Source organism: Mustela erminea, chromosome 5 (genome assembly GCF_009829155.1).
Source record: "Mustela erminea isolate mMusErm1 chromosome 5, mMusErm1.Pri, whole genome shotgun sequence".
NCBI lineage: Eukaryota > Metazoa > Chordata > Mammalia > Carnivora > Mustelidae > Mustela > Mustela erminea.
Window position 1 is genome coordinate 61,506,767 of NC_045618.1, and position 15,132 is coordinate 61,521,898.

General features: G+C 37.4%; 1 protein-coding gene across 2 annotated transcripts in view; it reads left to right on the forward strand.

Moving 5' to 3' along the window:
* Positions 1-15,132, forward strand: part of KNL1 (kinetochore scaffold 1) — a 75,995-nt gene that overhangs the window by 16,223 nt on the left and 44,640 nt on the right. For both annotated transcript variants that reach the window (XM_032343301.1, XM_032343302.1), the window contains exons 5-7: positions 2,418-2,479; positions 13,511-13,563; positions 13,827-13,860. In XM_032343301.1, coding sequence (XP_032199192.1) covers positions 2,418-2,479; positions 13,511-13,563; positions 13,827-13,860 — 149 coding nt within the window. The remainder of the gene's footprint in view (positions 1-2,417; positions 2,480-13,510; positions 13,564-13,826; positions 13,861-15,132) is intronic.

Sequence of the window (15,132 nt, forward strand, 5' to 3'; positions counted from 1 at the left end):
TATCCTTAAAAATGGTTAAGATGTATTATAGTAAATAAATTAGCTAGTCACAGAAGGACAAATACTGCATGATACCACTTATATGAGCTTATATGAGGTATCTGAAATGGTCAAACTCATAGAAGCAGAGAGCACAACATTGATTGCTAGGGCTATAGGGAAGGGCAAAATGGGGGTTGCTAACAACAGGTATAAAGTTTCAGTTATACAAAGTAAGTTCTAGAAATCTATACAGCTTTGTGCCTATAATTAACAGTATTATATTATACACTTAAAAATTTGTTGAGAGAATAGATCTAAAGAGTTCTGACCACTTTTAAATAAAAATTAAATTTGTTAAAGATTTATTTGTTTGAGAGCAGAGGGAAAGGGCAGAGGGAGAAGAGAGAGAATCTCAAGCAGACTCCATGCTGAGCTCTGCAGAGCCCAATGCAGGCCTCAGTCTCATGACCCTGAGATCATGACCTGACCTGAAACCAAGAGTTGGATGTTTTATCAACTGAGCCACTCAAGCACCCCATAAAATTTAATTTAAAAACTGGTTAAGACGCAAAATTTTGTTATATGTGTTTTACCATCGTTAAATTTTTTTCTTAAATCGTAAAAATATAGTATAGTAAGTTTACCATAACAGGCTGCATATCACTTGCTCTGTCCCCAGTCTTTGTCCGCCCCCTCCCAAGATTTTATTTATTTATTTATTTGAGAGAAAGAGAAAGAGAGAATGAGCAGGGAGAGGGACAGAGGAAGAAGGACAAGCAGACTCCCTGAGCAGGGAGGCTGAAATGGGGCTCAATCCCAAGATCCTGGAAACATAACCTGAGTTGACCAAGACCCTTAACCTACTTAGCTGTCCAGGTACCCCATTCTTATTCTTAATAGCAAAACAATCGTTCATTTATTTTATTTTTTTTTTAAAGGATATATATATTTTTTAAAGATTTTATTTATTTATCAAAGAGAGAGAGGGGGAGAGAGCAAGCACAGGCAGACAGAATGGCAGGCAGAGGCAGAGGAAGAAGCAGGCTCCCCGCTGAGCAAGGAGCCCCATGTGGGACTTGATCCCAGGACGCTGGGATCATGACCTGAGCCCGAAGGCAGCTGCTCAACCAACGAGCCACCCAGACGTCCCAACTATCGTTCATTTAAAAGGAGAGAGAAAAAGTAAGGGATAGTAATCAACTTCCTTAAATATATGTTGTTTGTGTTGGTATGGAAAATCATATTCATGCTTTTTAAGTGCACTGAGATATTTCAGAGAAATAAATGATTACCAAAATTAATAATACCACATTAACTCAGAATAAGACTTGGTCTCTGTCAATAGTACTTTGGAGACCTAATTCACGGTAGTTTCAGTAAGAATCATACCATATAAGGAAACAATAAACAAAACTGAAAAGCAACCTGTGGAATGGGAGAAGATATTTGCAAATGACATATCAGATAGAGGGCTAGTACCCAAAATCTATAAAGAACATGTCAAACTCAACACCCAAAAAAGAAAAAATCCCATCAAGAAATGGGCAAAAGATATGAAAAGACATTTCTCCAAAGAAAACATACAAATGGCCAACAGAAACATGAAAAAATGCTCCTTAACACTCATCATCAGGGAAATACAAACAAAAACCACAATGAGATACCACCTCACACCAGTCAGAATGGCTAAAATTAACAACTCGGGAAACAACAGATATTGGGGAGGAGGTAGAGAAAGGGGAACCCTTTACACTGTTGGTGGGAATGCAAACTGGTGCAGCTACACTGGAAAGCAGTATGAAGGTTCCTCAAAAATTTAAAATTAGAACTACTCTGTGACCCAGAAATTACACTATGACGTATTTATCCAAAGAATACAAAGAGAGTGATTCAAAGGGGCATATGCACCCCAATGTTTATAGCAACAATGTCCACAATTATGAAGATACGGAAAGAAAATACAGATGTCTATTGACAGTTGAATGGATAAAGAAGATGTGGTGTACACACACACACACACTGGAATATTACTCAGCCATCGAAAAGAATGAAATCTTGCCATTTGCAATGATGTGGATAGAACTAGAGGGTATTATGCTAAGCAAAATAAGTCAGAGAAAGACAAATACCATGTGATTTCATTCATGTGGAATTTAAGAAACAAAACATGAACATAGGGGAAGGAAAAGAAAAAATAAGAGAACAGTAAGAGGCAAACCATAAGAGTCTCTTAACTATAGGGAACAAACTGAGGGGAGGTATTGGGGGGAATGCAGTGATTGGGTGAGAGGCAATAAGGGGCACTTGATGTAATAAGCACTAGGTGTTATATGCTACTGATAATCACTAAACTCTACCCTGAAACTAACAATGCACTCTATGTTAACTGACATGAATTAAAAAAGAAAATTATACCATATACTCTCTGCCCTTAGGAATCTAATGCTTTGAGAAATAAGAAAAGTTCTCGTCGAGTCAGCTTTGCAGATACTATAAAGTAAGTTGGAAGAAGGAATGATTAAAATGTTAAAGGTAATGATTTTTTGTGCATAAAACCAGGTATGTTAGTAATAACTGACTTGGGTAATCTGGGTTTTAATTACATATGCATTAGAGAATTATTATTTAAATGGTTTTTATATTATGCTTGAGAAACATTAAAAGCATCACCTCTAATAAATCAGAAACAAAACAGCTGTATCTTACCACTGTTAATTTAACTTTGTACTAAATGTGCTAATAAAAATAGAGGAAGTGGAGGGGCACCTGGGTGGCTCAGTGGGTTAAGCCTCTGCCTTCAGCTCAGGTCATGATCTCAGGGTCCTGGGATTGAGCCCCGTATCGGGCTCTCTGCTCAGCAGGGAGCCTGCTTCCCCCATTCTCTCTGCCTGCCTCTCTGCCTATTTGTGATCTCTGTCTGTCAAATAAATAAGTAAAAATCTTTAAAAAAAAAAAAAAAAAAAAGAGGAAGTGGAGTTCTGAAAATTGGAAAGATGGGGATAAATGATAAATCTGTTACCTTTTGTAGATTAAATGTTTGTATATTAGGAAAATATAAGAATATCAATGGAAATACCTGTACAGATAAGTAGCAAGATACAAAATTATTATATGAAAATTAATATATTTCCTATTTATTTATTTGTTTATTTATTTATTTTTATAAAGACTTTTATTTATTTGTTAGAGAGAGAGAGAGATACAGAGCGCAAGCACAGGCAGACAGAGTGGCAGGCTAGAGGCAGAGGGAGAAGCAGGCTCCCTGCCAAGCAAGGAGCCCGATGTGGGACTCGATCCTAGGACGCTGGGATCATGACCTGAGCCGAAGGCAGCCGCTTAACCAACTGAGCCACCCAGGCGTCCCAATATATTTCCTATTTATATAAATAATAACCAGATAGAAGATAAGTGTGTGTTTTCCCCATTGTGTTATATTTTCTTGCTATGTATTTAATAATAAAAGCATAAAAGGATAAACCATTACTGAAGAGTACTAAAAAATTGTGCAAATGAAGCTTATAACAAGTTCCTGAATAAAAAGATTCAACATCACTGGGGTGCCCGGATGGCTCAGTCTCTTAAGTATCTGCCTTCAGCTGGGGTCATCATCCCAGGGTCATGGGATCGAGTCCCACTTTGGGCTTCCTGCTCAGTAGGAGGCCTACTCCTCTCTCTCCTTCTGCTCCCCTGCTCCTGCTTTCTCTCATTCTCTATCTCAAATAAATGAATAAAATCTTTAAGAAGAGGGGAAAAAAAAGAATTGTACTTTCTAGCATTATGAATTCTCATCTTGGGCTTTTGTTTATTGCTTTTTGATCCAAATTCTACCTAGACTAATAATAAGATTTTTGCCTTTTCTGTGTTTTGTTTTCATTTGCCTGGTATACCTTTGTATATAGTTTCACCATGTCTGAGCAATGAATGGTATTCTGTATGTGACATCTTTTGGTTGCTGGCAAGTTCCAAACCATAGATACATAACATCTTTTTTGTTGTTGATTGATAGTAATTTTAATTGTTCCATAACTTTTTTCTATTAATCTATTATCCATAAATTAGTCAATGTCTTCCCAGATATACATAAGTTGTCAATATTTCATATATGTTGAATTTTGAAAAAAGAAAAATCATGGTAAGATTTGGTATAATCAAAGACTAGCTGTTTCCTGCCAGTAAAATTCCCTAGGTGGTGTATTCCTTGGTAAAATTCCTTGCTACTGGTTCTTGGGTCTTGGCCTTGGCTTTGCAGACTCCATATTTTTTGTTTTTACCACAAATGGGTCATCTTATAGAGATGGGCTTATACTTAACAGATTCACTAGAAATTCGTGTATAAATAGAATGCTACTACTAAAAACATCATGAGAAACAAATGAATCTGAGTACTGAGTAGTTAGTACTTTCCTTAGAAACATTCTACCTAAAAAAATAAATTATAATGTAATGTAAATATGGCTTATTGATTATGGAATCTGTGCTATTACTTATTTAGATGATTCTGAATGTTTAATGGCACCAGGCCCTGAAATGTAATTTATCCATCTCCATAAGAGCTACATACACATCTATTGCAAAGCCTTGGATGCTTCTGTCTGTTTACTCTTTGAATAGGTATGGCCAAGATTTGATTTAATAAATCATTTTCTCCTGTTTCAGACTGACTTTTCTTTTACATGTTTTCTTTAGGTGTTTTCTGGTAATGTAAAATTAGCCAGATTTAATTTTCTGTTGGGCATTGATTATTCCCTGTGTTTGTTAGATTATTTTGTATAAATTACCTTTTTCTTTTTTTTTTTTTTTTTAAAGATCGTATTTATTTGTCAGAGAGAGAGCAGGAGCACACGCAGGAGGAGTACAGAGGGAGAAGGAGGCTCCCTGCCGAGCAAGGAGCCTGATGAGGGCTCGATACCAGGACACTGTGATCACAACCTGAGTTGAAGGCAGATACCCAACCTTCTGAGCCACCCAGGCGCCTCTGAATTAAAATTTTTTAAAGATTTATTTATTTATTTTAGAGAGACAGAACACAGGGGCTGGTGTGGACAGAGGGAGAGGGAGAATCCCGAGCAGACTCCCCCACTTAGCACAGAGCCCTGCACTGGGCTTAATCTCAGGACCTGGAAATCATAACCCAAGCCAAAATCAAGTCTGATTGTTTACCAACTGAGCCTTGAATTAAGGGGTGCTTGGGTGGCTCAGTCAGTTGAGCATGCTACTCCTGATCTTGGGGTCTTGAGTTTCAGACCCACATTGGGTGTAGAAATTACTTAAAAAAGAAAAAACCACAAACTTAAAAAAAAGAGAAAAAACTTAGTAACCACATACATACACATACACAAAAAGAGACAAAAATTTCACATTTCACATTTAAAACATTTTTTTAAATTTAGTCAGTAACCGTTCTTTTTATTTTATTTTTTTTTATTTTTTTTTAAAGATTTTATTTATTTATTTGACAGAGGGAGATCACAAGTAGGCAGAGAGGCAGGCAGAGAGAGAGAGGAGGAAGCAGGCTCCCCGCTGAGCAGAGAGCCCGATGAGGGACTCGATCCCAGGACCCTGAGATCATGACCTGAGCCGAAGGCAGCGACTTAACCCACTGAGCCACCCAGGCACCCAGTCAGTAACCATTCTTAATTAAAGTAGTTAAGCCAAATTACATTTGTTAAATTTAGTACACCCATTCTTCCTTTATTGTTGGGTAAATTTAACTGTATTGTAGATTTTTGTTTTGTTTTAATCAAGGATGTGTGTAGGGTTTTATTAAATGGTTGTAGAGCATCTATTAAAATAGCTATAGAATTTTTCACACTTTAATATGATAAAAAACCTTTTGGATGTTGGATTATCTCTGTATTCCTGGGATAAATCCAATGTAGTTATTAAATACTATTTTAAAACATTACTAGATTCAAGGCACCTATATAAGGGAAGTGGGGGTATAAAAAGAGAGGTCATTGGGAAGTTTAACAAAAAAAGACTTCCAATTTTCCCCCCTTTTTTCTCCATTTTATGATTGAAAATCTATAACATACACAAAAGTAGGGAAAGTACTATGAAAACTCAGGCCATTTAGCAATTACAGTAGTTGTCAATTGTGGCCACTTTTGTTATACTATCCCCCCCCCATTTACTTCTCTTTCCACCTCCCACTGAATTATTTTCATGTGAATCCCAGATATTTCACTAGTTATATCTTTAAAAGATATAGAATATTTTTAAAAAGTATGTTCACAATACTATTTTCAAATCTTTTAAATGCTTGCAGTAATTCCATGGTATCATCAAATATCTTGCCACTGTTCACATTTTTTCTGAGATAATTGGTATGATTCAGTATCCAAACAAAGTTAACATATTCCATTTAGTTCGTATATGTCTTAAATCTCCTAATCTCTTGGTTCCCTCTTCCTTTTTTCTTATAATTTATTCTTTTCCTTTTTAAGATTTCATTTATTTGACAAAGCAAGAGACCACAAGTAGGGGAACAGCAGAGGGAGAGGGAGAAGCCGACTTCCCACCGAGCAGAGAGACCAACAAAGGGCTCCATATCAGGACCCTGGGAACCTGACCTGAGCTGAAGGCAGACGCTTAACTGAATGAGCCACCCATGCACCCCCTTATAATTTTTCTTTTAAAATCATTCTGGATTTTACTGATTATACCCACATGGAATAATATTGTGTAATATATTACTCAGATTTCCTGCCAGTTGGGTACTCTATCTGGAATGCTTGACTTGCCTTAAACCAAATGTTTTCCACAAGAATTCTTCCTGTGCTTTCATCAGACAGCACTTGATTATCAGTTATCTTTTTTGTGATGTTAACAGCCATTGATGATCATTGCCTAGATCCATTATTTCTTTAGAGTTGGCTAATTGATAAAATAACCTCATTCTGTTTCTGCATTATGGTTCATATGGGAAATTCATGTTAAATTTTGGGGGAGGGGTGTCTTTATTTACTAGTTTCAGTATAATATGTTTGCTTCCTAGTATCCTTTAAAGTTGACTAATAAGGATTTTTTTCCAAATATCTTTACTTAAATATCTAAATATCTAAATCGTGAACTTAAAAACATATTTAATGTGTTTAATCTGTTATAGTTAGTATTTTTATTGATACTCAAATTATTCTATCTTTGATGAGTGAAATCTCTTCAGATTAGTTTCTGATCTTTTGACATAACTCCAGTAATCTTTAATAGCGTCTTTGCTTTACAGTATACCAAGATATTCATGTTCATTTTACGTATTATCTGACTCAGACCTAGATGCAATAGGTTCTTTTCACTAATGAATTAATCATTGTTTCTAGGCCGTTCTGTTACCAAATCTATCAATCTACCTATTTACCACAGCTGTTAACTCAGGAGACAAATGGGTGAACCCTGGCTCACTGTGGCAGCCAACTCCTTCACCCTAGGGAAGCCAGAGAGGGCTGGACAAATTTAAAGCATAGCTCCTGGCTGGGTTTGTCAACAAACTTGGATAAACTCAACACAAGAGAAGCCAATAACTCAAGAGGCAGACATTTGGAAAAGAGAAAGGGAGAAATTTATTTGGAGTGCTGGCAGCTGGGGAAGGTGGAAGGCTTAAATCTTAACAATTGACCTCTCCGCCTACAAGATGGACACCTAGAGTTTTTTAATGAGGAGAGATTCAGGAGTGTGTGTACAAGACAGCAGGCAACATGTCATCATAGGTGGAGGTCAGTATGTGTTCATCCCATGGTCATGGGCAGGGAAGGGGACACATGGAATGTCATCTTCTAGGTATTCTGTTGCTATCAGGGTTTTTCTGGTCTGGCATCTTTGGATTTTCAGGTCATTGCAAAACACCTTCATCAATGCCTCAAGAGAGTACAATAAAAAATAAATACAGTGGAGGCGCCTGGGTGGCTCATTGGGTTAAACATCCAGTTCTTGATTTCAGCTCAGGTTATCATCTCAGGGTCATGAGATCCAGCCCCATGTTGGGCTCTGTGCTGAGAATATTTTAAAAAATATTCTCTCTTTCCTAGAAGCAACTTCTAAGGGATTTTATTTTCCTTTTAGATTTAAAAAAAGAATTTTTTTAAAGATTTTATTTATTTATTTGAAAGAGAGAGTACAAGAGTGAGAGAGAGAGCAGGAGCTGGGGGAGGGAGGGTTGAGCAGAGAGCCTGATATGGGACTGGGTCCCAGGACCCCAAGATCATAATTTGAGCTAAAGGCAGATGTTTCACCAACTGAGTCACCCAGGCACGCCTTCTGCTTAGATTTTGAAAACTTGGTGATCTTGAGGATCTTGAATGTGCCTTTCTTTTGAATTATTTTTCCAGTAAAATTATGTCATTTCAATAATCACATTTTTTTAGTGTATTTATTTTTAAGTAATGTCTTCACCCAATGTGGGGTTTGAACTCATGACCCTGAGATCAAGAATCACATGTTTCCAGTTGAGCCAAGGAGGTGCCCCTGAAATTATCATATTGGAATGATCACTTTACTGTAAGATCACCTGTGTCAAATCATTGAAAGTGGGTTTATATATGTCAAAATTTGATTTTTTATTAATAGCTAATATTATTGAATATTTACAGTGTTAGGTATGCTACTATATGCATTCATTGCTCATTGAATCTTAACAGTCATATCTCATTTTATGAATGAGGAAACTGAGGCTTAGTTTAAATAGCTTGTTCAAGTTCCCATACTTTTTAAGAGGTAGGGCTCAGACTTTGGACTATTTCTCATCAGACTGTTCTTAATCATTATATTCTTGTATTTTTCACATTGTTGGTATTTTTCCTCTCATTACCCTTATTATTTGTAGGATTAGACTGTATTTTCTAGGTCTGTCTGATTTTTTTTTAAGATTTTATTTATTCATTTGACAGACAGAGATCACAAGCAGGCAGAGAGGCAGGCAGAGAGAGAGGAGGAAGCAGGCTTCCTGCTGAGCAGAGAGCCCAATGTGGGGCTCAATCTCAGGACCCTGGGATCATGACCCGAGCCGAAGGCACAGGCTTTAACCCACTGAGCCACCGAGGCGCCCCTGATTGTTATTTATTTTTAAAGATTTTATTTATTTATTTGAGAGAGAGAGAGTGAGAGAGAGCATGAAAGGGGAGAAGGTCAGAGGGAGAAGTAGACGACCTCCGCCAAGCTGGGAGCCCAATGCGGGACTCGATCCCAGGACTCCAGGACCATGACCTGAGCCGAAGGCAGTGGCCTAACCAACTGAGCCACCCAAGTGCCCTGTCTGATTGTTATTATAATGTTTCTCTTCCTGTTTCCCTTTTTTTTTTTTTTTTTTTTTTTTTAAGATTTGCTGTTTAGGGTGCCTGGGTGGCTCAGTGGGTTAAAGCCTCTGCCTTCGGCTCAGGTCATGATCTCAGGGTCCTGGGATCGAGCCCCGCATCGGGCTCTGCTCAGCAGGGAGCCTGCTTCCTCCTCTCTCTCTGCCTACTTGTAGTCTCTGTCTGTCAAATAAATAAATAAAATCTTTAAAAAAAAAAAAAGATTTGCTGTTTATTCTGTTTATTTGGCTTGTTTTATAATGAGCTTGGCTAATAAATATTTCTGGAAGTCAAGAGGGAACTTTGGAAACCAAAAGAGTAACTAGCATAGAATTCTTATCCTGTTTATCCATATTATATATATACATATATGAGTAAATAGCATTTTCTACTCAAATTTGTGTTTTTGATGATGGAATGTTACAATGAGAAGTACCCTGGGGTGCTTGGCTGGCTCAGTTGGTAGAGTATGCGACTTGATCTTGATCTCAGGGTCATAAGTTCAAGCTCCATGTTGGGGGTAGAGTTTACTTAAAAATAATAACAATAAATTATGGGACACCTGGGTGGCTCAATCGGTTAAGCATGTGACTTTGGCGAAGGTCATGATCTTGGCAGTCCTGGGATCCAGCCCTGTGTGAGCCTGCTGTAGGCTCCATGCTCAGCTGGGAGTCTTCTTGTCCCTCTGCATCCTTCCCCCGCTAACCCCCACTCATTTTCTCTCTCCGATCAACAAGTAAATTCTTTAAAAATAATAATAATGATGATAAATTTAAAAAATAAATAAGTAGGATCACCTGTGTGGCTCAATTGGTTAAGTATCTGACTCTTGATCTTGGTTCATGTCTTGATCTCAGTCTTTTATTGTGCGTTCAAGCCCCATATAGGGCTCCATGCCTGGAGCCTACTAAATAAGTAAGTATAGTCCAGACTCTATGTTTTAGTGAGAAAGTTAAAGCCAGGGACATGATATGACTTTCCCAAGGTAATGTAAGTAGTGACAGAACCACAATTGTAAAATAGGTCTCCTGACTCCTAGTCTACTGGTTTTTCCACTTCTTCTGATAAACTTTCCCAAAGACCACTAAACTTAGTCCACCCTTTTCTTTCCTTGGATATAATCTATTCATTATACTTACTTTCCTTTAAAATGGCTCCAGGGTGTTGAAAGGAATTTCAGGTTCAAAACAAAAAAAACTGGAACAATTCTAACTTAATACTCAATAGTCCCTAGTTCAAGTCATTTAACAGAGCATCAATTTCCTCCTTTTTTTAGGATGAAAATAATAGTCCTTACATATCTCATAGTGTTACTGCATGGCCAAAATAAGACAGTATATATTATAACAAATAGTATCAATCTAACACTATTATATTTAACACTATTGTATTCTATTTAACACTGTGATATTATCACAAATAGTGTCATTAAACAATGAGTAGTGTTTCAAAAGATTATCTTTGTTAAATAGATTAATTGAAAAAGAACTGTAGGATTCTAGATGTAGAAACAAGCATCGTAAAACTCTCTTAATAATTCCCAGCTCACTGAATTGTTAGAATTAACCTATATTTCCATTACCCTTGTAAAATATACTGATATCTATAGCACAAAGAATGCTCTTTCCTATCCATAAACTTCAGATCCTGAGAATCGATTGATAGGCTTACCAAGAAGTATTTGTCTTGTTTATCTAGTTGAAGTTGTTGTAATTGCATAATTTAATTTAATATTAGATAAACTGATGAAAATTAGTTCAAAGACAGTTATTTCTGTGAACATTGTAAGGGAAATGTGATAAATATGAGTTTATTTTTTAAAATTCTTTCAAATTTGGTATGGCTGAGACAATCACAGGGAAATCTTTCATGAAAATCTAGAAGGATTCTTTGTTCATATTACTTGAAAGTTTCTTTGTTGGGGGGCGCCTGGGTGGCTCAGTGGGTTAAAGCCTCTGCCTTCTGCTCAGGTCAGATCCCAGGGTCCTGGCATCGAGCCCCGCGTGGAGCTCTCTGCTCCTCAGGGAGCCTGCTTCCTCCCCTCTCTCTCTGCCTGCCTCTCTGCCTACTTGTGATCTCTCTCTCTCTGTGTCAAATAAATAAAATCTTTAAAAAAAGTTTCTTTGTTTATTCCACCTTATAAATACACTAAAATTGTATCAGTAGATCCTCTCAAAAGTAAAGACTTCAGATTGACAAATTTTTTTTAATTTGCAAATTAAAATCCACTATGTGTTTTAATTTTTTTAAATATTTAAATTTTGTTGGGTTCAGATAAGATTCTTCATTTTAAGTTTTTTTTTAATTAAAGGACCAACTACTGATACTGCTCATATTGAATAAAAAGCTTTCTATTCTATTGTAAATCATTTGAAGAAAAGTTGTTTCAAGTATTGGTTTGTAGTTATAAACTCAGGTTTTGAAATCAGACAGATTTGGGTTTGCATTTTGGCTTTGCCACTTGTTGGGTATATGACCCTGGGAGTTACTTAACCTTTACGACCTTCAATATCTACACCTGCAAAATAACATGATAATTGTTATAATCATTTTTTTTTTAAGACTTTATTTATTTGGGGCGTCTGGGTGGCTCAGTGGGTTGGGCCTCTGCCTTCGGCTCGGGTCATGGTCTCAGGGTCCTGGGATCGAGCCCATCGGGCTCTCTGCTCAGCAGTGAGCCTGCTTCCCCCTCTCTGCCTGCCTCTCTGCCTACTTGTGATCTCTCTCGCTCTCTGTCAAATGGATAAACAAAAAATCTTAAAAAAAAAAAAAAGATTTTATTTATTTGACAGACAGAGATCACAAACAGGCAGAGAGAGGAGGAAGCAGACTCTATGCTGAGCAGAGAACGCGATGCGGGGCTCAATCCCAGGACCCTGAGACCATGACCCGAGCCGAAGGCAGAGGCCCAACCCACTGAGCCACCCAGGCACTCCAATAATTGTTATAATCATTAAAAATGTATATAAAGAACAGAGTTTTTGTCACACAGTATGTATGCAAATGTCCACTGCTTTTTTATAACTGAAACTAAATTTTCTTCTTTCTTTTTTTTTTTTATGATTTTATTTATTTATTTGAAAGAGAGAGCATGAGCAGGGCAGAAAGTGTCAGAGGGAGAGGGAGAACCAGGCTCCCTGCTTGGCAGGGAGCCTGATGTGGAGATGGATCCCAGAAACGTGCATTATGACCTGAGCCAAAGGCAGATGCTTAACTGACTGAGCCATGCAGGCACCCTTGTAATTGAACAAAAATTTCTTTCTTATTAAGAATAGCTTCTCGGGGCACCTGGGTGGCTTAGTGGGTTAATAAAGCCTCTGCCTTCACCTTGGGTCATGGTCCCAGGGTCCTGGGATCAAGCCCCACATCAGACTCTCTGCTTGACGGGCAGCCTGCTTCCCCCTCTCTCTCTGCCTGCCTCTCTGCCTACTTGTGATCTCTCTCTCTCTGTCAAATAAATAAATAAAATATTTTTTAAAAATAGCTTCTTAATAATGAATGATACTTAATATTAGAACAAAAATGAATTAGCCAGATTTTTCAAGGCAGATATCAAATGCTGCTTCCCCAAAAGCTTAATCATCCCAATCATCCCTTTCCTCTGGACTCCATGCCACCTTATCTGAACTGTTAATAACTAAAGTCAGTGAAGTAATGTTTATAATTATTATTTCAGCTCTCTACATACAGTGAAAACTCATTGAGATCAAGGATCATGTATCAGACTCTAGTATATAGCATCATGTGTATAATGAGTGTTTAAGAAACGTTTTGTTGAACAGAGTGAATATTTTAGGTTTTTGAAAGGGATAAAATTATTTTTGTCAGTTCATAAAAAAACAGGTTTTAATGTAAATGAATTTTGGCATTTGAAATATTAATAGTACATGATGTAGCAATGAGGAAGCTGAAATCAGTTATCTTTATCTCAGAACACACTATAAATTAACACCATAGGGTTCTAATTAAAAATCGCAGATTTTCAGGGGCATCTGGATGGCTCAGTTGATTAAGTGTCAGATTCTTGGTTTCGGCTCAGGTTGTGATCTCAGAGCCTGAGATTGAGCCCAGCCTCAAGCCATATTGGGCTCCATGCTCAGCAGAGAATCTGCTTGTCCCTCTCCCTCTCCTCTTCCCCCCAGCTACCAGCCCTGCCATTGCTTGTGCCCCCATCCCAAATAAATAAATAAATAAAATCTTTTTTTTTATTGCAGATTTTCAGTAATTTTTATTTTCTTTTCTAGAGTATTCCAGACAGAATCTCATATGAAAATAGTAAGAAAGTCAGAAATTGCAGGTAAATATGTTATTGCTATCCCTGCTAAATCTGTTTTCTGTTAAATTTTACTGTAACTATTTATCCAGGTAACAGGTAAAACTGTCTTATTGCGTAAAAAGTATCACTTGAGCTATGGGGGCAGGAAATAAGGTGGATAGTTAGTAATTTTCTTTTTTTTAAATGTTGTTAATTTTTTTTGTTGTTGTTAATGTTCTTATGCAATTTTTCTAATGCCTTTTCAGTATATCCTTGAACAAATTTACTTTTTATTTTATTTTTAGAAACAGAAGTGGGAGAAAATGTTTTGTTTATACAGTAAGTAAAGAAAATGTGATTCGAATTATATTTTAAAAGCTCTTTATTCCTATCAAATGCAGTGTTTTTGTTGTTGTTTTTTAAAGATTTTATTTGTGGTTTTTTTTTTTTTTAAAAGATTTTATTTATTTATTTGACAGAGAGAAATTACAAGTAGACAGAGAGGCAGGCAGAGAGAGAGAGAGAGGGAAGCAGGCTCCCTGCTGAGCAGAGAGCTCGATGCAGGACTCGATCCTAGGACCCTGAGATCATGACCTGAGCCAAAGGCAGCGGCCTAACCCACTGAGCCACCCAGGTGCCTCGATTTTATTTGTTTTTTGACAGACAGAGATCACAAATAGTCAGATAGGCAGGCAGAGAGAGAGGGGGAAGCAGGCTCCCCGCCACGCAGAGAGCCCAATGTGGGGCTCGATCCCAGGACCCTGAGATCATGACACAAGCCGAAGGCAGAGACCCAACCCACCGAGCCACCCAGGCGCTCCAAATGCAGTGTTTGGTTTTTTTTAATTTATTTTAAAAATATTTTATTTATTCATTTGAGAGAGAAATTGAGAGCATAAGCATAGGTTGCGGCGGGGGAGGAGGGGAGGGGAGTAGGCTCCCCACACTGAGCAGGGAGTCCAACACTGGGCTCAGTCCCAGGACCCTGAAATCATGACCTGAGCTGATGGCAGATGCTTAACAGACTAAGCCACCCAGGCACCCCAAATGCAATGTTTTCTAACTTAATAGTCTTTTTTAAAAATTTCTGTGACCCTTTTGTGGAATACTTAGGATTAATTTAGAAAAAACAGATTCTTCACAGAATTTAATATGCAGCTATCTCTGATTAAGTGTGTGCATTATATAGCTTATCCTTTTAACAGAGTGATGAAACACTCTACTTTCACAAGAAACTCCTTAAATACAAGTTAGTACGAAACAATAAAACCAAGTTTTCAGTTTTTTTCATTAGTTTTTCTTATTATATTAATATATAGAAAAATAAATACCAATTGCTCTTAAACAAATGGAAAGATGCTTATTTTGTTCTTCATAAGAGAAATACAAAGTTAGGTTATTATTGAGATACAGTTTTTCATCTAATCAATTAAGAATATAGGTAAGGGACACGTGGGTAGTTCAATCCATTAAGCCTCTGACTTAAGGTCAAGTCATGATCACAGGGTCCAGGGATCCAGCTCCTTAGTCAGCTCTCAGCAGGGGGTCTGCTTCTCCCTCTCCTTCTGCCCCTCCCCCTGTTTGTACACTCCCTCTCTTTCTCAAATAAAT